At 36.6% G+C, this 25,912-nt stretch overlaps 1 protein-coding gene across 2 annotated transcripts in view; it reads left to right on the top strand.

Annotated features, from left to right (window-relative positions):
- VWA8 (von Willebrand factor A domain containing 8) overlaps nt 1–25,912 on the top strand; it is a 391,686-nt gene that overhangs the window by 204,013 nt on the left and 161,761 nt on the right. For both annotated transcript variants that reach the window (XM_031001353.3, XM_055360043.2), the window contains one exon: nt 23,783–23,858. In XM_031001353.3, coding sequence (XP_030857213.3) covers nt 23,783–23,858 — 76 coding nt within the window. The remainder of the gene's footprint in view (nt 1–23,782; nt 23,859–25,912) is intronic.

Genomic DNA, 25,912 nt, shown 5'->3' with positions numbered 1-25,912 from the left:
CTTTTGTTTTCATTCGATTTCACGTGTTGTTCTTTTAAAAAACTTTTTGATGTGAATGCCTAAATTATTGATTTTCAATCTTTAATTTATAGTATGCTCATTTGAAGCTATATATTTTTGAGCCTTTCTTTGGGTCTCAGTTCTTTCATCTCTAAGAGGAGCAGTTGGGGTCATTTATATAATAATATCTTTCTTAGCTCTGTATTTGAATATCTTTCATTGGGCAAAAAGAAGATGGTATTCACGATGCTTTTAAAAGTTTAAAGGATTAGAGATACCATGCCTTACTTTCTGCCTAGGATGTCTTTAATACTAACCATTTGTTACAAAATAACAAACGATCCATAAATTGTAAAGAGTTGCATGCTGCTGATTTATATTCTATAGTAATTCTGAAAGTGGCTAGATAAAAGTATAGATATGTTATCTATGAAAAAAATTACTAAACTGAAAATATAATAAAAATTTCAAAGCTAAATATTTATATTTTATAGTACCCATTACTATATTATTGATTGATAATAGTATTACAAATAAAATATCTATTCATTGTAACAAGGGCCCTAAGTATCTCCAACAATATTGGTTATTTACTGTGTAAAGTTGGAAGTGAAAAGTCTCGATTTCTGTTTAAAATATATATATTACCCCGTTAAAATGGCTTGTATCCAAAAGTCAGTCAATAGCAAATGCTGACGAAGATGTGGAGAAAAGGGAACCCTTGTATGCTGTTAGTGGGAATGTAAATTAGTACAACCACTATGGAGAACAGTTTGGAGGTTCCTCAAAAAACTGAAAATTGAGCTACCATAGGATCCAGCAATCCCACTGCTGCGTATATACCCACAAGAAAGAAAATCAGTATATTGAAGAGACATCTGCACTCTTATGTTTATTGCAGCATTATTTACAATAGCCAAGGTTTGGAAGAAGCAACCTAAGGGTCCATCAACAGATGAATGGAAAAAGAAAATGTGATATATATACACAATAGAGTACTATTCGGCCATAAAAAAAAGAATGAGATCCTGTCATTTGCAAAAACATGGGTGCAACTGGAGGTCATTATGTTAAGTGACATAAGCCAGGCACAGAAAGACAAACTTCACATGTTTTCACTTATTTGTAAGAGCTAAAAATTAAAACAATTGAACTCGTGGAGATAAGAGAGCAGAAGCATGGTCACCAGAGGCTAGGAAGAATAGTGGGGTGTTGCGGAAGTAGGTATGGTTAATGAGTACAAAAATATAGTTATATAGAATACATATGATGTAGTATTTGCCGACACAACAGGGTGATTATAGCCAAAAATAATTTAATTGTACATTTAAAAATAACTAGAAGAGTATAATTGGATAGTTTGTAACACAAAGGATAAATGCTTGAGGTAATGGATACCCCATCTACCCTGATGTGATTATTATGCATTGCATGCTTGTATCAAAATATCTCGTGTACACCATAAATATACACACCTACTATGTACCTGTATTAGTCTGCTTTCATGCTGCTGATAAAGACATACCCAAGACTGGGCAATTTACAGGTGTATTGGACTTACAGTTCCATGTGGCTGGAGAGGCCTCACAATCATGGCGGAAGGCAAACAGTATGTCTCACATGGTGGCAGACAAGAGAAGAGAGCTTGTGCAGGGAAACTCCCCTTTTTAAAACCATCAGATCTCTTGAGACTTACTATCACGAGAACAGCACAGGAAAGACCTGCCCCCATGATTCAATTAGCTCCCACTGGGTCCCTCCCGCAACATGTGGGAATTCAAGATGAGATTTGGGTGGGTTCACAGCCAAACAGTATTGGTACCTACAAAAATTCAAAATGGACTGACACTCCTACTAATTTAAGTGTGGGGAATTTTTTATTTATTATATACAGTTTTAGGGCTACATTTGCCATAACATTTTATATACAGCTTTAGGGCTACATTTGCTATAACATTTTAGCTCATAAAATTGCCTTAAGAGAAACATATGTCTAAAAGACCTAAAAAAGGCAGTCTATAAAGAATGTTTAAGACTTCTCTAATCTGTGGATAATCCACTTAAGATCTTTACTTTGTTTATTTTAGATTCCTTTCAATGGATTTGTGATGTTACCATCTAAATAATCAGTCAACTTAGTTTATGAATGTCATTTGAACAAATTAGTTATAAGGGCCATTCAAAACATAGTCTTGATAAGTAAAACTGTCAGCAAACGTACACAAATAAAACACAACCAGTGTACTTTTAAATATGGCCATGTTATGTTTTGATGATCAGATTTCATAAAGCCAGCAAGCTGGGCAATTCATGGATTTAGTTAAAATCAAGATGTCTGGAGAGAATGATATAGGTAATTTAAAAGATTAATGAAAGTAATTACTTTTGAAAGTATACATTTAAAACAGAAGAGAATATATGGCTCCCATTTGTGAAGTGAATCTATTTACTTGTTTTTCTATGATGTTATGTTAATTTGACATTAAGAGGACACTTGAATATGTTAACTTCTGTAGCTGTATTTCCTCCTTGGTTAAAAATACATGTCTAAAATTAAAATTTTAGACAAGATTAAAGTCAGACTTATTTTAGGGCTCTGAAATACTTATACTGCCAGAGTTTTTTTTCATTTGCTATCCTTCATAATTGAAGAGGACAGCACAGGTCCAATCATTAACATGACCTATGCTCTTGGTTATTTTTCTAATAGTGGTGTTTAGATTGGGAGTTCCCAGGTCTCCCAGGATAGCCCCAACTTTCTCTTTCAGTGAGATTTTCTGCAGATATTCTCAATTTACTCCAGACTATTCAGTGTCCTACTCACAAGTTTTGAATTTGTATGCATGCCTTCTTTATTCCTCCATCTAAAATGTAGCTCCTTTCTCCCCCAACCCTTCAAGGTTTGGTCCACTGTTACTTCTACATAAAACCTTTTGTGATTTTTCTTCATTCTGGGTGTAACTGTTCCCTCCTCTGACACTCCACAGAATTGAATTTGTACCATTGTGATAGAAAGGGTGTGGGTTTTAGAGATCAAATCCAGTCTTCACTAACTTTTCTGAGCCCTGAACTCCTTGAGTCTTAATTTCCCTGCCTATCGAATTGAAATAATAATAGCTTGCAGGGTTGTTGTGAGGAATAAATGAGAGAATGTGTGCAATGGGCCAACCACAGTGTCTGGCACCTTTAGATACCTAAACATTTAGGCAACATGATAAGTGTTAGCTTCTTGCCGTATACCCTACTTTCTTATCAAACATTGGTTTGCACTGTAGTAGTTTCTATATCTTATTTCCATCCCCTCCTCTTTGCCCAGTCATGCCTTTCCAACTAAATAGGGAACTTTTTGAGGGCAAGAACCTGGTTTATTCACTATATGTTAATTTATTCGCCTAATATCTATTCATTTTGTTTGGCAGTGTCTGTTTTAGGCACAAGATGATGATATCCATCTTGACCTAGTACAGCTTGCTTGTCAGTGGTGAAAATGCATCAACATTTATGGTACAGTTATTGTATATAAGCTATGAAAGAGCATGTGCAGGTGTCGTGGGAGCCTTGAGGAGGGACACTGAACTCTCAGAATACATGTCTGTGATATGGTAGAAGGTGATGTGGAGAAGGTAGCACTCAAACTGAGTCTTAAGGGGTAAGTAGGAGTTTTCTAAGTGGAGCACAGAGAAAGCAGCATTATGGTTATTGAAAACAGGCAGGACTTGAATCACAGAAAACACTAGGAGGTGATCCAGATCATATTGTTGGTGCTGAGCAAACATATTGACAATGAGAGTGGAAAGAAGGAACATATTGAAATAGGTTTACAGGGCTAATTTTAGCCTTTATAACTATGTGGAGGGTGGGGGGAAAAGAGAAGTTAACAGTAACTCCTGTGTGTGATCTACCAATCATGAGGCAGATACTTGGTGTGGTTCTTAATTCACAGCGGATGTCCAGTAAGTATTTGTTTAAATGACTTGATATGTGCTAATTTCATCTGAAACTTCCAGGTCAAGCTCCCCTGTGGTCAGTCATGCCTACCGAGGAGCACTAATGCTTGTTTTAGAATTAAGGTTAATTCTATGTATATAATAGATCTTTAACTGTTATGTAAGTGTTCTAACCAACTGAGGTCATTAAAATATTGCATTTTGGATGGTTATTGTTAAAACACTTACTTTTCCTCTGTCATAGTTTCTTTATGAAACCAAATGAAGTAAACCGTTTAGCAAATTCTGCCCTCTTAAAATCAAATATCCTGGAGTGAATGATGACATGCTTTACAAAGCACAACATAATTCAATATATGAGGCTCTCCTCAAGCTGAAGAAAACTGAATGTGACAGTATAAATTTTGAAATTCACAGAGTCCCAGAGAGCACATAGAAATACTGGCAGAAAATAGAAAACGTAAAAGCTTTTCTGAAGTCTCCTGGAAAAAATTATTATTGAATCATCACAACATTCTTAGCACTGATAAGAGCACTAGAGAACTGGAGCCCTGTCCAATGTCAGCTGCTGCACAGAACAGCCAGGCTGCTCCCTCTTTCTCATCTTCCCCATTATAAATTTGAAAAGGCTGTTTTGGAAACATTTTTATTAGCAGTTGGGCAGTGGTTTCCATATTAATAATGCCTTCTACTGCCCCCCCTTTTTAATTTTTAAAAAAATGAATTATGGCAGTGCCTCTACTTTTCCATGTAGATCTTTAGGTTTGTAATAATTTTTGACTCCTCTAGATGATCTCCAAATTGATTTAAATTTTTGTATTTTTTTAAATTTAATATTTGCATAGCAGCTACTGTGTGCCAGGCACTGTTCTAAGCTGTTTTCAAACTGTAACTTGTTACTGCTCACTACAGCTCTATGAGATCAATACCATTACTGTCTCTGTCTTGCAATTGATGCTGCTGAGGCACAGAGAGGTTAAACAATTTGGCCAAGGTCACACAGCTAGCTTCATACATTCTGGCTTCAGCCCTGTGTTCTAACCACTGTACTGTACTGTGCTTGAGTTGTTTTTTTTTATTTATCAAATATGTTTATGTAACATTCTACATACTTTGTTGTCATTTCAACAGCGTTCATAAGATTTTCACCTAGAGTGGATTCCATCTCAAGAAACCACTTTCTTTGTTTATTCACAATAAGCAATTCCTCATCTGATGAAGTCTTAGCAATAAGCAGTTCCTCATCTGATGAAGTCTTAGCACAAGGTTGCAGCAATTCACCTGCATCTTCAGGCTTGGTTTCTAGTTCTAGTTCTCTTGCTATTTCCAGCATATCTGCAGTGAGCTCTTATACTAAAGTCTTGAACACTTGAAAATATTTTGTGAGAGTTGATTTCAATTTCTCTTAACCGTCTGTTAATGTTGATAATTTGGCCTCCTTCTGTGAATCATAAATGTTTTCCTTCCTTCCTTCCTTCCTTTCTTTTTTTTCCTTTGTTTTTTTTTTTTTGTTTTTGTTTTGTTGTTGTTACTGTTGTTGTTTTAGATGGAGTCTCGCTCTGTCACCAGGATGGAGTCCAGTGGCATGATCTCGGCTCACTGCATCTTCCACCTCCCGGGTTCAAGACATTCTTCTGCCTCAGCCTCCCGAGTAGCTGGAACTACAGGCACACGCCACCATGCCCAGCTAATTTTTGTATTTTTAGTAGAGACAGGGTTTCACCATGTTGGCCAGGATGGTCTCGATCTCTTGACCTTGTGATCTGCCCGCCTCAGCCTCCCAAAGTGCTGGGATTATAGGTGTGAGCCACCATGCCAAGCCACATGTTCTTAATGGGATCTGGAATGGTGAACCTTTTCCAGAAGATTTTCAATAGACTTTGCCCAGATCCGTAAGAGGAATCAGTATCTATGGCAACCATGGCCTTATAAAATGTATTTCTTTTTTTTTTTTTTAATATACTTTAAGTTTTAGGGTACATGTGCACAATGCGCAGGTTTGTTACGTATGTATACATGTGCCATGTTGGTGTGCTGCACCCACTAACTCGTCATTTACAGTAGGTATATCTCCTGATGCTATCCCTCCTCCCGCCCCCCACCCCACAACAGGCCCCAGAGTGTGATGTTCCCCTTCCTGTGTCCAAGTGTTCTCATTATTCAATTCCCACCACATTGTTCATTTCCCACCTATGAGTGAGAACATGCGGTGTTTGGTTTTTTGTCCTTGCGATAGTTTGCTGAGAATGATGGTTTCGAGCTTCATCCATGTCCCTACAAAGGACATGAACTCATCCTTTTTTATGGCTGCATAGTATTCCATGGTGTATATGTGCCACATTTTCTTAATCTAGTCTATCATTGTTGGACATTTGGGTTGGTTCCAAGTCTTTGCTATTGTGAATAGTGCCGCAGTAAACATACGTGTGCATGTGTCTTTATAGCAGCATGATTTATAGTCCTTTGGGTATATACCCAGTAATGGGATGGCTGGGTCAAATGGTATTTCTAGTTCTAGATCCCTGAGGAATCGCCACACTGACTTCCACAATGGTTGAACTAGTTTACAGTCCCACCAACAGTGTAAAAGTGTTCCTGTTTCTCCACATCCTCTCCAGCCCCTATTGTTTCCTGACTTTTTAATGATCACCATTCTAACTGGTGTGAGATGGTATCTCATTGTGGTTTTTGCTTTGCATTTCTCTGATGGCCAGTGATGATGAGCATTTTTTCATGTGTCTTTTGGCTGCATAAATGTCTTCTTTTGAGAAGTGTCTGTTCATATCCTTTGCCCACTTTTTAATGGGGTTGTTTGTTTTTTTCTTGTAAATTTGTTTGAGTTCTTTGTAGATTCTGGATATTAGCCCTTTGTCAGATGAGTAGATTGCAAAAATTTTCTTCTATTCTGTAGGTTGCCTGTTGACTCTGATGGTAGTTTCTTTTGCTGTGCAGAAGCTCTTTAGTATAATTAGATCCCATTTGTCAATTCTGGCTTTTGTTGCAATTGCTTTTGGTGTTTAGACATGAAGTCCTTCCCCATGCCTATGTCCTGAATAATATTGCCTAGGTTTTCTTCTAGGGTTTTTATGGTTTTAGGCCTAACATTTAAGTCTTTAATCCATCTTGAATTAATTTTTGTATATGGTGTAAGGAAGGGATCCAGTTTCAGCTTTCTACATATGGCTAGCCAGTTTTCCCAGCACGATTTATTAAATAGGGAATCCTTTCCCCATTTCTTGTTTCTGTCAGGTTTGTCAAAGATCAGATAGTTGTAGATGTGTGGCATTATTTCTGAGGGCTCTGTTCTGTTCCATTGGTCTATATCTCTGTTTTGGTACCAGTACCATTAGAAGGCAAGAAATAACTAAGATCAGAGCAGAACTGAAGGAGATAGAGACACAAAAAAACCCTTCAAAAAATCAATGAATCCAGGAGCTAGTTTTTTGAAAAGATCAACAAAATTGATAGACCACTAGCAAGACTAATAAAGAAGAAAAGAGAGAAGAATCAAATAGACGCAATAAAAAATGATAAAGGGGTTATCACCACCGATCCCACAGAAATACAAACTACCATCAGAGAATACTATAAACACCTCTACGCAAATAAACTAGAAAATCTAGAAGAAATGGATAAGTTCCTCGACACATACACCCTCCCAAGACTAAACCAGGAAAAAGTTGAATCTCTGAATAGACCAATAACAGGCTGTGAAATTGAGGCAATGATTAATAGCTTACCAACCAAAAAAAGTTCAGGACCAGATGCATTCACAGCCGAATTCTACCAGAGGTACAAGGAGGAGCTGGTACTGTTCCTTCTGAAACGATTCCAATCAATAGAAAAAGAGGGAATCCTCCCTAATTCATTTTATGAGGCCAGCATCATCCTGATATCAAAGCCTGGCAGAGACACGACAAAAAAAGAGAATTTTAGACCAATATCCCTGATGAACATTGATGCAAAAATCCTCAATAAAATACTGGCAAACCGAATCCAGCAGCACATCAAAAAGCTTATCCACCATGATCAAGTGGGCCTCATCCCTGGAATGCAAGGCTGGTTCAACATACGCAAATCAATAAACGTAATCCAGCATATAAACAGAACCAAAGACAAAAACCATATGATTATCTCAGTAGATGCAGAAAAGGCCTTTGACAAAATTCAACAGCCCTTCATGCTAAAAACTCTCAATAAATTAGGTATTGATGGGACGTATCTCAAAATAATGAGAGCTATTTATGACAAACCCACAGCCAATATCATACTGAATGGGCAAAAACTGGAAGCATTCCCTTTGAAAACTGGCACAAGACAGGGATGCCCTCTCTCACCACTCCTATTCAACATAGTGTTGGAAGTTCTGGCCAGGGCAATTAGGCAGGAGAAGGAAATAAAGGGTATTCAATTAGGAAAAGAGGAAGTCAAATTGTCCCTGTTTGCAGGTGACATGATTGTATATCTAGAAAACCCCATTGTCTCAGCCCAAAATCTCCTTAAGCTGATGGGCAACTTCAGCAAAGTCTCAGGATACAAAATCAATGTGCAAAAATCACAGCATTCTTATGCACCAATAACAGATAAACACAGAGCCAAATCATGAGAGAACTTCCATTCACAGTTGCTTCAAAGAGAATAAAATACCTAGGAATCCAACTTACAAGGGACATGAAGGACCTCTTCAAGGAGAACTACAAACCACTGCTCAATGAAATAAAAGAGGATACAAACAAATGTAAGAACATTCCATGCTTATGGATAGGAAGAATCAATATTGTGGAAATGGCCATACTGCCCAAGGTAATTTATAGATCCAATGTCATCCCCATCAAGCTACCAATGACTTTCTTCACAGAACTGGAAAAAACTACTTTAAAGTTCATACGGAACCAAAAAAGAGCCCGCATTGCCAAGTCAATCCTAAGCCAAAAGAACAAAGCTGGAGGCATCACGCTACCTGACTTCAAACTATATTACAAGGCTACAGTAACCAAAACTGCTGCTTGAGTTTATTGTGCTGAATCCATGGTATTTTAGTGAGGGTAGTACTGCAGTAAGTATGTCACTAAAGTATTATCCATATGATAGGACTATGGGTCAAACCAATTGTTACAATCTACACTTCAGCCTATATATACTATAATACTTGAGTTTTAAAATTCTAGCATCATATTCCTAATCCTTGCTCAGCTTGATCCCAAAGTATTTTTCCACATTTTTCAGCCAGTTATTCTATATTAATTCCATTTTTGTCAATAGTGATATCCTTATTAAATTTCACTTTGCTGGATTATTACACTTACATTGATGCTCAATCACACCTCCTTTGAGGAGTGTCATCAGTAAATTTAATAGCCCTGTTTTCTGTTCCGTCACCTGGACAATTCATAAAAACGTTTACCACATTAATTCCTGTGGTCTTTTAGATGATGTTCCTCCCCAGCTGGGTACCTCAGTAATAACCTTTCTTTCAGTGTACTCACCAAGTGGTTACATTATCCTGTCATCTAATTTGTGGGTTATGGATTTGATGAGTCAGAGCTACAGACTCCTGAAACTGGAGATGCCAGCAAGTGGTGTGCTCAGGGCTGTTTTGGAAAAGAATACTGGAGACAAGAGTCTATGGGTTTCTTCATCTTTATTTTCTAGATCACAAGCTTAAGGAGCTTGAGAACCACTGAGATGCAGTGTGTATTTTCTACTTAGTTTTGTTATGTCCCTTGCCACTAGAGAACAGCTACATTCCTTTCAAGTGTTATTTACTTTTTTAGTTTGAGAAAAACGTTAAAAATCCAAAAAATGTAAATACAAATATATAACACATATCCAAATTTATCACCCAGATTTAACAACTGTTCATATTTTTCCAAATTTGATTCTACTGTTCCTTTTGCAGAAATAAAACACTATAATTATAGCTGAGGTCTCCTTTAGCCACCACTTCCAATCTGGTCTCCCCTTCCTGAAGTCGATCACTGTTATAAATTTAGGTTATAACTTTTTAATCCTTTTTTTTTCACTTGTAAAGCAAAATTTTATTAAGAAAATAATTATTTCTATGATGAAATCAGTGATATTCTGATAGAAGAGGGATTTTTTAAAAATTTAGTCCTTATTTGTAATACAAATAAAAACAACTCTGGGTCAAATGGTATTTCTAGTTCTAGATCCTTGAGGGATTGACACACAGTCTTCCACAATGGTTGAACTAGTTTACACTCCCACCAACAGTGTAAAAGTGTTCCTATTTCTCCACATGCTCTCCAGCACCTGTTGTTTACTGACTTTTTAGTGATCGCCATTCTAACTGGTGAGAGATGGCATCTCATTGTGGTTTTGCTTTGCATTTCTCTGATGACCAGTGATGATAAGCATTTTTTCATGTGTCTGTTGGCCGCATAAATGTCGTCTTTTGAGAAGTGTCTGTTCATATCCTTTGCCCACTTTTTGATAGGGTTGTTTGATTTTTTCTTGTAAATTTGTTTAAGTTCTTTGTAGATTCTGGATATTAGCCCTTTGTCAGATGGGTAAATTGCAAAAATTTTCTCCCATTCTGTACGTGAGCAGTGTATCACAAGGACAGAAAGCCAAACACCACATGTTCTCACTCATAGGTGGGAATTGAACAATGAAAACACTTGGACACAGAGCCGGAAACATCACACACTGAGGCCTGTCATGGGGTGGGGGGATGCGGGAGGGATAGCATTAGGAGAAATACCTAATGTAAATGACAAGTTAATGGGTGCAGCACACCAACATGGCACATGTGTATATATGTAACAAACCTGCATGTTGTGCACATGTACCCTAGAACTTAAAGTATAATTAAAAAAAAAAATAGGCCAGGTGCAGTGGCTCATGCCTGTAATCCCAGTACTTTGGGAGGCCAAGGCGGGTGGATAATGAGGTCAGGAGATGAGACCATCCTGGCTAACATGGTGAAACCCCGTCTCTACTAAAAAAATACCAAAAAAATTAGCCGGTCGTGGTGGTGGGTACCTGTAGTCCCAGCTACTCGGGAGGCTGAGGCAGGAGAATGGCGTGAACCCAGGAGGTGGACCTTGCAGTGTGCCGAGATTGCGCCACTGCACTCCAGCCTGGGTGACAGAGCAAGACTCCATCTCAAAAAAAATAAAATAAAATAAAATAAAAATAAATAAATAAATTAAACAAGTCAGTATTAGAACTGTTTCAATCATATATTATCTTAACATGTTTAACATTATGTCCTAACCACTTAAACCTGCTCTCCTCTCTTTGGAGCTTTCTAGTCAGCACCAGCTGCAGGTTTCTTACAGGGTTGTTAGGTAGCAGACAGAGTGACGAAGATACCTCCCAACTTTCTTCTTATTCAATTAGATTTAAAATGGTGTTTTGTTTTGTTTTAGTTTTATAAAATGCCATTCCTTATTGCTTTAGCCAGAATCTTCAGATGATGGCAACAGTGACAAATGAGCAGAAGGGGATGGGATGAGGGGCTTAAATTAGTAGTAAGTAGATTTATTTATTTATGGGTTGTTCAGTTCACAACTTCCTTAGCTAATTTCTGTTAACTGAGGTATATCTATAATGTTTTATGCAGGAAGAATTAAAAGTATTGCTAGAAGATCTAAGAATTATTTATACATTTATCTTCATTCATTCGAACAGTCAACAGATATCTTAGGTTGGGTTCCCTAGCAGCAGAACCAGAGATGGAAATGTTTGTGGAAATGATTTAGAGGGACAGCTTTTAGGTGAAATCTGTAAGGAAGTCAAGGACTCAGGATAAGGCCAGTGAAAAGAGGTGGTTTAGCTGAAGGCTGGCCTCAGCCTCTTCACAGGGAGTTCTGGAGCGTGAATGTTACTACTCAGTTACCCCACCTGGAAGCAAGAGCGCCAGCCTTTTTCACCCTCATATCTCTAAGTCATTGATTAAGGGCTGCCCTGAGGGAGAAAGGGAAGCAGGCACCTGTGACCTCCCAAGCATTTCTGGGTGGGGTAACTCCCATTAGTGGAAGAAAATTCTCTAGAGAAAGGTTTAACTTTGAGCTTTCAGAAGTCAGTGCTGCAGTAGCTGGGGTATAGTTGCATTTGGTGGTAAAGGAGATCTATTGCAACAAACTTTTATTGAGTTCCTCTTAAGTCCATAGTACTGTTCTTGAGAATACAACGATGAACAGAATGACAGACAAGGTCACTGCTATCATGAAGCTTTCTTTCTAGTGGTGAGAAGATAGGCAATGAACAAATAATTTAATAAACAGGAAAATATTGATGCTATTAATAAAGTGAAAATGATATAAATATTTTTAAAGGGTAATGTGATAAGGAATAAACGGGAGACTACTTGAGGAGAACTCAAACGCTGATATGTTTGGCAGCAATTATTAATTTCATAATTGTAGTTTATTTGTGGTGAGACATTCTGGCATTTCAGCAACTTTGTCTATTCTGGAGAGTTGGTGGATGAATTGACCCAATGCAGATTTGATCTGTAAGTGAAGTAATAGCCAACCTTTCACATTACAGCAATTAGAGGGTTGTAAGAATTTGGTCAAGTGACAGTTTGGAATAGGACTACAGCCAACAGCTAATGGGACCAAGCCAAGTTAAGGTCTCTCACTAGGGGAATAGAATCATTCGTGACAGCATGCTTGTAGCAGTGAGAACCAGTCCATTGCTCATCTTTTCTTGCCTGAACTATTGCAGTAGCCTCCTGGTTAAGAACTCAGCCTCTGATCTCTCCTTTCCATGCCGTACATGTTTCTACTAATAAAGTTGATTACTTGCTCTTCTGCTCAGAACCCTGCAATGACTCCTGTTGCCACTATCTGTTTCACTTGTCTTCCACCAACCTTTCTCTCCCACGTATGCTTAAGCCATATGAGCTGCCTGTGGTTCCCAGGTATCACATACCATATCTATTACTCCCCAACTTGTTCTGTGCAGCTCTTGCTGCCTGGAATTCCCTGTCAAGTCTACCTGGAAAACTCATACTTTATCTTCAAAATGAAAATCAAAGTGTTTTCCTCTAAGAAAATATCTTAGATCCTTTCCTCTTCTTCTCCACAAGCAGATGTTGGTTCCTTTCTTTGTGCCACCATAAGCATAAAGTGGGGTGCAAAAGAGCCTTTCTATGTTTGATAAATGAGATTGAAAAATGCATGTTGAACTACAGGGAATGCAGTCAGTATTGCACTTCTTCCATTTGGATCTCATGTGTTTGTGAGTTCTTTTTAAGAGATGCTAGGCATTGAAATAAAGTAGCAAAGTAAACTGAATTTAGGGGGAGACCTTTAAATCACACAAATAATAAAGTGTATCGATTACATTGCTCTTCCCAAAATATCCTTCTTTAATTTTTAATGAGAACAAAAAGGGTTTTGCATTATTAACCAATAAAATCCAAGAGTGTTTTTAAGGTACTGTTTTTCACCTTTAGCTCATTGTTTTTTACCTTTAGCTCATTGTTTTTTGTTTCTATTTTTGTATGTTTTAGAATGTGTCTTCTTAAAAACTTTTGTTGATGGTTAAGTTTAGAGCCACTGACCTAGGACAGGCTCTGGTATTGCACCTGTCATTTTTTATCACAATTACATATTCCCATCTCTGTCTCCTTTGCTAAACAGAGAGATCTTCAGGGCAGGGATATATCTTTGAACTTCCTACTTCCAGCATGATGCCTGGAGTATGGTGGATGTTTGATAAACATTTGTTAAACAAATGAATGAATGTGATGTCTCTTCCCTTCCATCCATCTTTGGAACATCCATTTAGAGAATCTTCTCCAATCCTGTCTCTGAAATGGATAGATGATTGGTTCTCCGATGGTTTCATATTTTCCATGAAATGAAAGTCAGACTCCAGAATGGCAACGAGGACTGTACACTCTGGACTTAGCCTGCCTATCTAGCTCTACATCCTTCCATGTGACTATATCTTAGACCTGCTGGATAACTAAGTGTAGCCTGAAACTTCTCTTGCATCCCCCAACTTCTACGTGCTTATTCCTCTGCCTAGACATACTTTCTACTCATTCCTGCCAGTTAAAATCAAATTCCATAATCAGGACTCTGTTCTTTTCCATCAGGATTAATTGTCTTCTCTTCTGTGTCCCCACTGCACTTTGTTTTGATTTCTGTTATAGCCCTTGTCATCTTTTGACAGGAATTTAATTTAATTGCCTTATATCTATCTCCCTGTGTGTCATGTGAGCTTCCCAGGATTAGGGTCTGTGAACTATTCATTTTATAAACCTTCATGCCTAATAATCTGCTTTGCACATTGGAAATGTATAAATATAATTCGTTTTATAATTAGTATTTAATACATTCATGTGTTTATTCTTTGGCTAACCATTTTTTGCATGCCTACAATGTTGAAGGCATAATGATAGACACTAGGTGTACATAAAAAAATGTTATACCCTTGTCTATAGACAGTATGCCTTGTCAAGGAGATACTCATGGGAACAACTGAAAAGTTTCTTAACTGTAAAGTGCTTTCTATAGAACAATAGTTCAGCTGGGAGGATAACAGTGAGAAATAAAGAATGCTTCTAAGAGGAGGTGACATTTGAGCTGAGTGTTTAAGGAATGGGCCATAACCATTTATCATAAAAAGTGGCGGAAAGGAAAGAGAAAACTTTGCAGAAAGGAGAAAAGGTGCACACAAATAAACCCGGTGTGTAAGGAATTTATAATAGCTCAGTATGGCCTCATCGTACGTGATTGAAGTATCTGAAATGCGTCCATCTCAGCAAGCATTGAGAACTCCTACTACGTGCTGGTTAATTTTCTAAGTGTGAGTGATAACATCAGTGAACAAGTGCTAAAAAGGCCAGTCTTCATGTTTATCTATAGTTGCTGGTGAGAGGGAGAATGGGATCGTTAAAATACTTAATAAGTATTTTTCGTAGTGTTAAGTACGTAAAATAGTGATAAGTGTTATGTGGGAAAATAAAACAGAGAAGGGGGCCAGAGCAGAGATTACAGTTTTAATAGGTTGATCAGGCAGAGCCTCGCTGGGAAGGTTGACATTTGAGTAGCACTGGACAGTAGCCTATTTCCAGTGTTTTGCCTCTGTAAACATGCCTGTTTTTTTCTAATTTGACCCATATATTAAGTATTTTGTTTTGGTGTGGTTTTGAAGATGTTTTGGCTAATCTTAAATAAATTGCAGTGATACCTAAACTCAGATGAGAAAACGGGACAAATGAACCACATCCTCATGTTCATCCTGAAGTAGTAGATTTCCCAGGAGATGAGAGAACTTTTTGGTCCCACATGACCTAAGCTGTGTGATATCTCTAAAAGGTGCCATTGCTGAAATGCCTACCAGCAGGAGTCAGAAAATGCTGCACATACCTCCTTCTTGGCATCATTCTGGAGGCTCTGGATGGTGATCACTCTGGCACAGTTCATAAAGTAAAAAAACCGATTGCATTTATACCAAGATATAATGAGGTCCAAGATTATAATGTGATTTATACTAGAACAGAAAAATGCGTGCGGATGCTGAACTTGCTCTGCAGCGATAGCCGTCTTCAGTTCAACCCAGTTTCCTGAAAGTGTTGGCTCAGGACAACAGCTCCTTGCTGCTATTTTCCTAATGACGGATTAAATATTTTTGTATTGAAAGAAACTAGGTATATTATGGAATAGCTTTCAAAATCTACATCACTATGACATAGGGCTAGAGAGTAAAAGAAGTTTTAAATTTTAAAAAAATCTACATCAAATTTTAAGATAAAACATAAGATGACAGGAAAATATGTTTAGAGAGCTGCTTCAGTCTTCTGTCCTCTGATTCCTCAGAGGTATCTGTTCCTTTTCCTCTGCCATTAAAATGACACTGGGGACTGGGTGTGGTGGCTCACTCCTGTAATCCCAGCACTTTGGGAGGCCGAGGCGGGCAGATCACGAGGTCAGGAGATTGACACCATCCTGGCTAACACAGTGAAACCCCCGTCTCTACTAAAAAACACAAAAAATTAGCCAGGCATGGTGGCAGGTGCCTGTAGTCCCAGCTACTCAGGAGGCTGAGGCAGGAGAATGACATGAACCTGGGAGGCAGAGCTTGCAGTGAGCTGAGATTGTGCCACTGCACTCCAGCCTGGGTGACAGAGCAAGACTCTGTCTCAAAAAACAAACAAACAAACAAACAAACAAACCCAAAAAACAATGATACTGGAAGATAGGCTGGGGTTGAAATGAATTGTTTAACTTCTGTTGCTAAAAATGCAGAATATATTGTTTTTCCTATGATGCAATTGTGTCTTCCTTTACGAATATCTATCATAAAGACTCAATAAAATAGGTAAATGGTAGAAAACTTAAACACAGATTTTCTTTATGGTAAGAGTTTTCCAAACATAGTGCTTATTTATATACTATTTTTTGTTTGACCTGGGTGGTTAAAGTCTGATAAACATAAAACTAGAGCATTGGGAATTTTTTCTGGTTGATGAACAACCAAAATGAGAATAAAATAATTCATGGATTAGAATATATCAAATAATATTATGCTATATACAAAATGCAACTTATATAGTAAGTTTTAGATAACATGTATTATGTGAAGATGTATTTTGGGTTATTAACCAAAAGAGACATACCTAACCAACTTCATAGAGAACATGACTCCCCTGGTAGGTTTAAACTGCACCAGACTAGTTTGTTATTTCTCTTGATGATGAAAAATATTCATTTTAACTTTATTTCTTTGAATTGCCTGTGACAAAATGTCTTTTGATATTTAATCTCATGCAAAATTGAGTACTGTACTAAAGATGGTACATTATTAGTATGGTAAGATAAGTTCCCTTAAGTATAGTATGAATTTGAAGTCTTCAAGAAAAGGAATTTTTACCTGTTTTGTTCACAGATACTCCTCCAATCTCTAAAGCAGTACTCATTGGTATTCAATAAATATTTGTTGAATAAAAGATCATAGAAAGTCCTAACATGAAAAAGTGGTCACTCACTAATTTTGTCTCTTTATCACACTTTTGTGTTGTTACTCAATTGATAAAGTCTTTTTAAAAAGGTCATATATACCATATTTACTGCTAAAGATTTATGCAGTGGATACAGTGTTCATCAGCCACACATGCTGGTTGCATCTGTGTGTGCATCTTTGTACACTCATTCAACTTTGTATTTTTATCCTTATTTCATTCTTCCATTTTTTTTCAAAAAAACAATTAGAAAATATGTTTTTCTGTTCAAATAAGGGACCTGCACACTGTCTTTCTTTTTTGTCAGGAAAAAGGAAAATGATGTTACTGCAAAGAAATTAGATCATGTTGAATGCCTAAAATTTTCCAAGCTGGAAAGCTAGTTTTCAGAGTGCAGATAAAAGATCCAATTTTCTATATACTATTTTAGTAGATTTGTTTTTATTTATAAACAGTGGACAACTTAGAAAATTTTCAGTTAGTTAAAAGACTTGATTATCAGCATGGCTTTGACTTTTGAAGAATTTCTTTTTAAATAGTATTAACATAGTAGTAGGAGACGTGGTAGAGGTAAGTAGATTTTGCAAACTAAACACATTTTGAAATGTTTAGTTTCCATCAGGTGACTGTTTTGCTGTGGCTTTTTGCTACCAGCAGTTCCCAGCAAGACCCTACCTCTGAAGAGCAAAGTGTTTCATCACAGATAATATTCTATGAATATTATCCCCCTAATGTTTTCCTTCCTTTTATAGTCAGGATTTTTTGCATCTGAGCATATTAGTGATGAGTGATTGACTACTAAATAAACAGTCCAACAAAATAACTATTTTAAGGTACAGAGTCTTTTCAGCAGCTTTGGCAGAAATATTTTACTTATCATACTAAAAGGACTTTTCCCTCAAAGCGTTCAAAATATTCAAAACACTGTATAATAATATTCTTTCTGTCTCTCATTCTTGCTCTTTTGTCTTCCTTACTTTTTACACTATTGTATTTCTTCAGTGTTCTATGTTAATTCCTTCTGTAGAGATGAGTAATGTTGGGCTTCAGGAGGTTAGGAGATTGACCAAACTGGGAAAAGGCCTCAGATTTAGTCTGGTGCTACTTTTCAACACTGCAGTGGTCGTAGCTCATTTTGTCTTCTTTTTTCTTTTTTTTAATTTTACATTGACAGTTTATAACTGTATAAATTTATAGGTTCTGTGAAGAGGGAGTTGTGTGGGGGAAAAAAATGTATAGTCCAAAATGATGTTATACCTTATGAATACAATGCAAAATAATTAAATCAAGCTAATTAACATACCCATCATGTCAAATAGTTAGCATTACTTGTGATGAGAACATTTGAAATTTACTTAGCAATTTTGAAATAGGCAACACTATTATTAACTAGAAATATTCACCATGTTGTACAATAGAAATCAAAAAGGAGAAGAAAACATGTTCTTCCTGTTCAAAATTCTATACCCTCCTGTTGTTGTATCGGATAGCAACACTGCTTTTAACAGTGACTGTTTTTGTTTGAGGGGCTAAGGAAGTTTCTTGCCTAATATGGCAAAGTGAATTTGTCTTTTATAGATAGGGCTAGGGTATGGGATGCCACTGTTCTGCGGACAGCTCAGACTGTAAACATCAAGTGATTCTTAAACTTGTTTACATCACCTTTTTCTAAGTACCACTCTATTTTGTTAGTGATAATTCTTTGTAGTCCTCTTTATCTTTATTTCATTACTCATTTTAAAATAGGTCTTGTGAAAGTTATGTTCTTGATACCAAGAACTCATCTTCACTTGAAAAATATCTTTTGACAGCATTTACTTCTCTCAATCAATGATGTTAGGCTTATGTCTTACTGGTAAAAATTGCCATTTAATTCTCTTTTCATAATGAAACTTCTGTTTGAAATGTTGAGCAGCTGGGCATGGTGGCTCACGCCTTTAATCCCAGCATTTTGGGAGGCTGAGGTGGGTGGATCACCTGAGGTCAGGAGTTCAAGACCAGCCTGGCCTGGTAGAGATGGTGAATACAAAAATCAGCCAAGTGTGGTGGTGCATGCCTCTAATCCCACCTCTTCTGGAGGCTGAGGCAGAAGGCTGAGAATCACTTGAACCTGGGAAGCGGAGGTTGCAGCGAGCCAAGATCATGCCATTGTGCTCCAGCATAGGTGACAAAGCGAGACTCTGTCAAAAAAAAAAGAAAAGAAAAGAAAAGAAAAAATATCGAGCAAACATTTTTTCAGTGCTGTCTTTGTTCCATATTCTGTCTTTCCTTTCTCATGTTTGGCTCGTATTATTGCGTGGACCATTCCTATAGGCATTTCTATTTTAATGAACTATAAAGACAGAGAAGATTTTCATCAGCTCTTATGAAACTCTTATGTGTCTTCTTTCTTCCTTTACTCTTATGTTTAACTATTATTGTTTTTCTTAAAAAATCTAACTATAAATCAGTTAAGATACAACTTATTAAAATATCATCCTTAAACATCGCTATTTTGAGATCTCCTGCTCCTCAATAAATTAGAAGATACTAACTTAATGTACCTTTATAAGCAATATTTCAGAACAGATTGTGCTTGCTCTCTAGAGGCCAATTTTCTTTCCTTATTTTGATAAAAACTTGGTCTTTACACAATTTAATTGCTTTTATTACATGTGGAATAATTTTAAATTACTATTGAAATATAACTAATTTTTTAAAAGACTTTAAAGTGCTAAAGTTAAGAATAGAGTTTAGTACAATATTTCTTTGAGCAGCCCCTTTATTGACACAGGCTTTAGTTGATAGATGCTGTAGTCTGTAAGATAGTAAAAAGTGAGAACAGTGATAACATAAATGTCAACACTTAGCTGAACATTCTAATTAATTCATCAAGTATTACTGATAAATGTCTTGTACTGGAAAGACATCTCTTTTTTAAGCTTTAGGCTAAGAACATGTAACTAAAATGTGTTTTAAGTTTTCTTCTCCCTAGTATTGCTGTGACACTAAATTTTCATTAGCTTACATTTCAAAGGTGTTTTTGAGAGGAACAATTCACAAGAGGATTGAAGTTGCAAGAAATAAAATATTCTCTTAGGGTCATTGTTTATTTGTGTGGAGAATTAATCTTCTTATCCAAGTTGCTTATAAATGCAGAGCAATTATTTTAATCAAGCACCCTCTGAAAAAGAAATACTACATTGTCTTTAAGAGTCAGTTTATGCTACCTGTAACAACAGTAGTCACCTTATTACTTAATAATTTAAAGTTTGTAATTTTATAGTATATCTTGGAAATCAAGCCTTTTTTCTTATTGTATTAAGTCTTATGCAGACAATAGTGTATTATTTCCCGCTTACATAATGAGGGTAACTTACTGAAACATAAACCTACTAATTTCTTAAGTTCAATATTATTTTACATATTTTACTAGCCTTTGCTTTTTTTATGTACTAGATGAAGGGACTAATTATAAGAGCAGAACAAAACCACATTTATCCTATGAATTTCTCTTTCTCACATACTACTCCACTAAAAGCCACGTTTCCCATTTGCGTTTATTCTCATTTTAGTCTCCTTTGGAAATCATCTGATTTGTGCTTGTTTTCTCAAACCTGTGATTTTTATTTCTAGCACAGAAGTCTTTTGAGAAATCTAATTTGACAAGTTGTATGCTATCAGAATTCGAGTGTTACAGAGCAACTTCATTTTCTTCTTAAAATTAGAATTCAGGTTTAATTTACTTTCCTTAATCTGCTATGAAGCACAATAATTATTAAGGTAACAACTGAATTTCCTTTCTACTAATAGTGATGGAAGAGTTCCTTTTTCTTTTTGGTGCTGGAAGATGACATGTTATTGCCCATTAAATATGTGAAAGCTGAGATGAGAAATTCATTATATTACTATAACAATCTGTGTGAACACATCTGTTTCCCTTCCTCATCCACCCCCTTCTCTATTGCTAGAATATTAACAATTAATATAAGTAAGTTTAATTAAACTTTGTTCTTGATTTGTTTAAAACTTTAACAATTAATTTGTTAGCAAAAAAATAACATATGCCCTGCAGTAAGTTTATAAAACCCATAAATACAGAAAATAGATATATAACAATCCATGTGTTATATAGGGATCTTTTTATTCATACTAAAAGTTTATAATCACCAATAACTTGCCACAATGTATTTTTCACTTTCCCTATCATCCCACAGGGCTTTATCTTTAGACACAATTTAATTTGTTTTTTAGAGAAGATAAACAAAATTAGATTCTTTGTAAAGTGTAGTGCTAGGGCCATAAGAAGCAGTAGATTATGGGGGCAGGTGCCCGGCCCAGGAGAGCCAGGATTATGGCGATGGGAGTTGCTTAGGAATCAGGAACATCAATAGGTCAGAATCCCAGAGAATTAACTGAAGAAACTGTTTGCTCAAGTTAGAAGGAGAAGCTTTCCAAGTTGGAGGCAAATAAGGCAAATAGTCTACAAATTGTAAATGTCAATAATTGTATTGCCAGCGTACCTGTTCAAGCTCCGTAAATGAGGACTCTGGTGGGGAAGGTACGTACTGCAACCATAAGTTCCAATTCAACTCCATCTTGGACGTAAACCATCAACTCCTCAGTCCCTTGACTAGTCAACCCCATGCATACATTCTCAACATGACTGTACTTTCTAATACAGACCTACAGATGCATTCCTTAGAATGCACCATTTTTTTTTTTTTAGATGGAGTCTCGCTCTGTCACCCAGGCTGGAGCGCCATGGTGCTATCTGAGCTCACTGCAACCCCCGCCTCCCAGGTTCAAGTGATTCTCCTGTCTCGGCCTCCTGAGTAGCTGGGATTACAGGCACGTGCCACCACTCCTGGCTAATTTTTGTATTGTTAGTAGAGATGGAGTTTCACCACGTTGGTCAAGCTGGTCTCGAACTTCTGACCTCGTGATCTGCCTGCCTCAGCCTCACAAAGTGCCAGGATTACAGGCTTCAGCCACTGCACCCGGCCATAATGTACCATTTCTTACCCGTAAGAGAATTAGACTTACTCTGACCCAACATTTACTAGAGTAGGTTCCAGATTCTCTGTTTAAAAACAAAATCCAATGATCTGATAAATTTGAAAGTCCATGTGTTTTATCCTGCACTATAAACTACATCGTTGACTTTTACTTTTTCATATATTTTGTTTATTTCATTCATTCAACAAATATTTATAGAATTCCTCCAGTGAGCCAGACATCTTCTAGATGGGGGACAGAATGAGGGACAGTGTGGACATGTTCTGTACTCTTAGATCTTAACAGTCTGTGGGAAGATAGTAAAATAAGTACTTACAGTATAGTGTGTTAAGGGCCGAATTAGGGGATATATGGGTCACAAGGGGAACACATAGCAGGGGCACCTAAGCTGCTCTACAAAAGGTCAGGGAAGGGATTTTTCAAGAAGTACTATCTCTGCTAAAAAACTGAAGATCAAGTGAAAGGTAGGCAGGCAAGGAACTTTCAGTCACAACAACAACAATAGTGATAACAAATATCTAAAGCTGGTATGTAATTACACCCCTGCTATCTGCCAGATATGGCGTTATACACTTTCCAAGTGTTCTATCAGCAATCCTTTTGGGTGGGTTTTATTACTTACCCACAATCACATGGCCAATAAGGGGCAAAAACAAGAATTTGAATCCTGATTGATATGACTCCAAGGTCTTCTTTGCACTACTCCACAGCTGCCTCTCAAAGCAATTAGCTGATTTTTATTATATTTCTTCTACTAAAAGCAAAACAGTTATTTGATGACATGTTAAGTTTATCTTGTATTTTATTGTCAAGTGCTATTTATTCCTTTTTAAAAAACAGATACACATTTTACAATTTTAATAGATTGTAGTAAAGTTTGGCATTTGGGTGTACATTTCACAAGTATAACGTCCAGGTCTGAATTTCACTGTCCAGTAGTGTCTTATACATAGTAGATAGTCAAAACAACACAATTGCAACTTTGTGCTTTACTTTGAATAAGAAGTAGGGTAGTTTGAAAAAATAGCTGAACTCTTCAAAGACGCTACTTATATTTTTAAAGTAGTTATAATTCTCTATGGGAAATAATCTTAGATAGAAGGCGAAGATACAAAATTGATCCCCTTAAAAATATCTGACCCTACCTATCACCTGCAACTTTCTTACACACATTTTGGCAAGAATATCCACACTTGATGTGAATGTTACATCTCATCATGTAAGGAGGTTCTTAACATCAGGATAGCCAACTGTTAATATTTTTGAAGATGCTGATCTAAAGGAGGGTCAAGTAAATAGTAAAAAGTAGATTTAAGAAATATAATGGATTGCCTTAATGCCAGCAGAAATGTTCAAAATCCCATAAAGTAATTCTTGAGTATTCTTGGCAAGCGGTGTGATAGTCTGGCTTTGGCACCTAGTGATGGCAGTTTGGGCCTGAATGTGTAATTACTAGATTTTCTTTAATTGTCCATGTCAGCATGCCAATCATTACCAAACTTGCCATCAAAATTATATTTAAACAACATAAATATTATATAATACATATATATATATATTTTAGTTTCTCGTCTTCACCCTCAGATGGCAATTTTGAGGTGTGAAGTGGTTACAAGAGATATTACCAGAAAGAAAAACAGAAGTAAAGAATCTGGATAATCTATAAGTCTGGATTAATTCTCAAATTCTTTGTAATTTATACTGTATTAAGTCTACAAAGTATTGTTACTCAAATAAATTTCACTTCCTGTTTTTTTTTTTTTGGTGAGGGGAGGGGAAGCAGGATGATGAACAAAAATCTTTTAAAAAATGCACCTGTGCTGTATTTTTATCATGATCAATCATCAGCTTATTTCCTTCCTAACTATAAAATGTGTTGGTTTTACTTTAGGGATACCACAGTACAAACTCTTACGCTTCAGCCTTCGGTTAAAGACGGACTTATTGTATATGAAGACTCACCTTTGGTTAGTAATCTAATCATAGAAATATTTTCAAGTGTATTTTTGTATCATAGTTGTATTTCAGTTTTTGGAGGATGGATCTCTCATGGATTACGTATTAGTCTGTTTTCATGCTGCTTATAAGGACATACCTGAGACGGGGTAATTTATAAAGAAAAAGAGGTTTAACGGACTCACAGTTCTACGTGGCTCTGGAGGCCTCACAATCACGGTGGAAGGTGAGAGGCATGTCTCACATGGCAGCAGGCAAGAGAGAATGAGAACCAAGCAATGGGGTTTCCCCTTGTAAAACCATCAGATCTTGTGAGACTTATTCATTACCACAAGAACAGTATGGGGGAAACTGCCCCCATGATTCAGTTATCTCCCACCGGGTCCCTCCCACTGGGTCCCTCTTTTGAATTATGGGAGCTACAATTCAAGATGAGATTTGGGTGGGGACACAGCCAAACCATATCAGATTCTAATATGTTTCAGCCTAACTGGAAAGCATTCATTCATGTTCATTTTAGGAGAGGATATATGCAAATTATTGGGAGGATAACGTGTTTTCCTATTTTGTTCTTCTCTCTTCAGAGTGAGAGATTTAGAGAATGACAGCAATCCTCTATTGATTTCTTTTCTATTCCAGATTTTTTTTTAAAGTTTACTATCATTTTCAAATGTATAGAGTTTGAAAATAGGTAAGGTTTCTAGAAAAGTTTTTTTAAATGGTTCTAATTAATAAAATATTAGCCAAGTGTTTTAGACAGCTGGGAAGATCCAGTCCTCAACTTCCTACACAAGACCTAAAGAAATCTCAGCCTGCCAGGCATGTCCCTCTGCGCACATGACACCTTTGCAGTAATGGCACAAATAAGTCATCATGTGAACCTCTGTGGTCCAGACCCCAGGGAGTGGAGTCTTTAGGATCTCCTGCTTGAGTTCTCCCAGGTTGGGCCTGTCTTTCCCTGAACAAAGACAGGGTTGAGGATAGAAGCTACATGTTTTCTTTTTTTAAATTCAGTTTTTTTAATCCCAAAATTTATTTATTTTATTTTATTTTTTTTATTTTTTTATGTTTTTATTATTATTATACTTTAAGTTTTAGGGTATATGTTCACAATGTGCAGGTTAGTTTACATATATGTATACATGTGCCATGCTGGTGTGCTGCACCCATTAACTCGTCATTTAGCATTAGGTATATCTTAAAAAAGAAATTTCTTGTAAGTTTTTTAAAAATATGGTTTAAAATAATTGTGGTAGAAGGAATGCCCATTTCTTAATCTGTGTTTTCTTAAAATATACCATCCTATGAGAAAAATTAGGATATGGTCCACTTTACATTATATTTCTTACTATATTTTAAAAAATCTTGAGATGTTCACTTAAATTCATTGGATATCTTCTTTTATCCACCCCTCAAAAATGTTTTTAAGAGTTTTCTCTAGCTTTCAGCTTTCTTTTCATGATGTCACCATCAACCCAGTCACCTTAAACCTAAGACTTATTTTTCCTTTTTCCTCTTCCCACCTAAGCAGTTGCCAAGACCATAGATTCTGTCTCTACAAAACCTTCAAATCAATCTAATGCTTTTTATTTCCATTTTTTTCATACCTCCCTCAAATCAGATTCCCAAACCACTTTTTGGCCAAACTATTCTGCATATTGTCACCAGATTAAATGTCATGAAGTGTAGCTCCAAGCTCCACTTCTGTCATGTGTGAACTCATAACCATTAAATTGCATCCCATTACTTAATGAGGCAGTACCTATTTCTTGGTCTGACAGTTAAACCCTTAGTGGTAGACACCCAGTCTACCCTTCCAGTCCCTTTTCTTACATTTAACTTCTAATTCAGCCAGCATAGACTGTTCATAGTCACTCATTTCTAGATATGCCCCAGGATTTCTTCAGTTTGACCATTGATTCTCTTTGTCTTGAGTAACTACCTTTTCTGCACTATCCATTTGGGTCTATTAAAATTGTATACTCTTTTAAGAGCTTTAACAAATTCAATGTTCTAATATCCACAGTGATTGTGATGTCTCACTCCTCATAACTCCCATGGCACT

This window comes from Gorilla gorilla, chromosome 14, assembly GCF_029281585.2.
Source record: "Gorilla gorilla gorilla isolate KB3781 chromosome 14, NHGRI_mGorGor1-v2.1_pri, whole genome shotgun sequence".
In the NCBI taxonomy this organism is placed as follows: Eukaryota; Metazoa; Chordata; class Mammalia; order Primates; family Hominidae; genus Gorilla; species Gorilla gorilla.
This window is presented reverse-complemented; position numbering and strand designations above follow the sequence as displayed.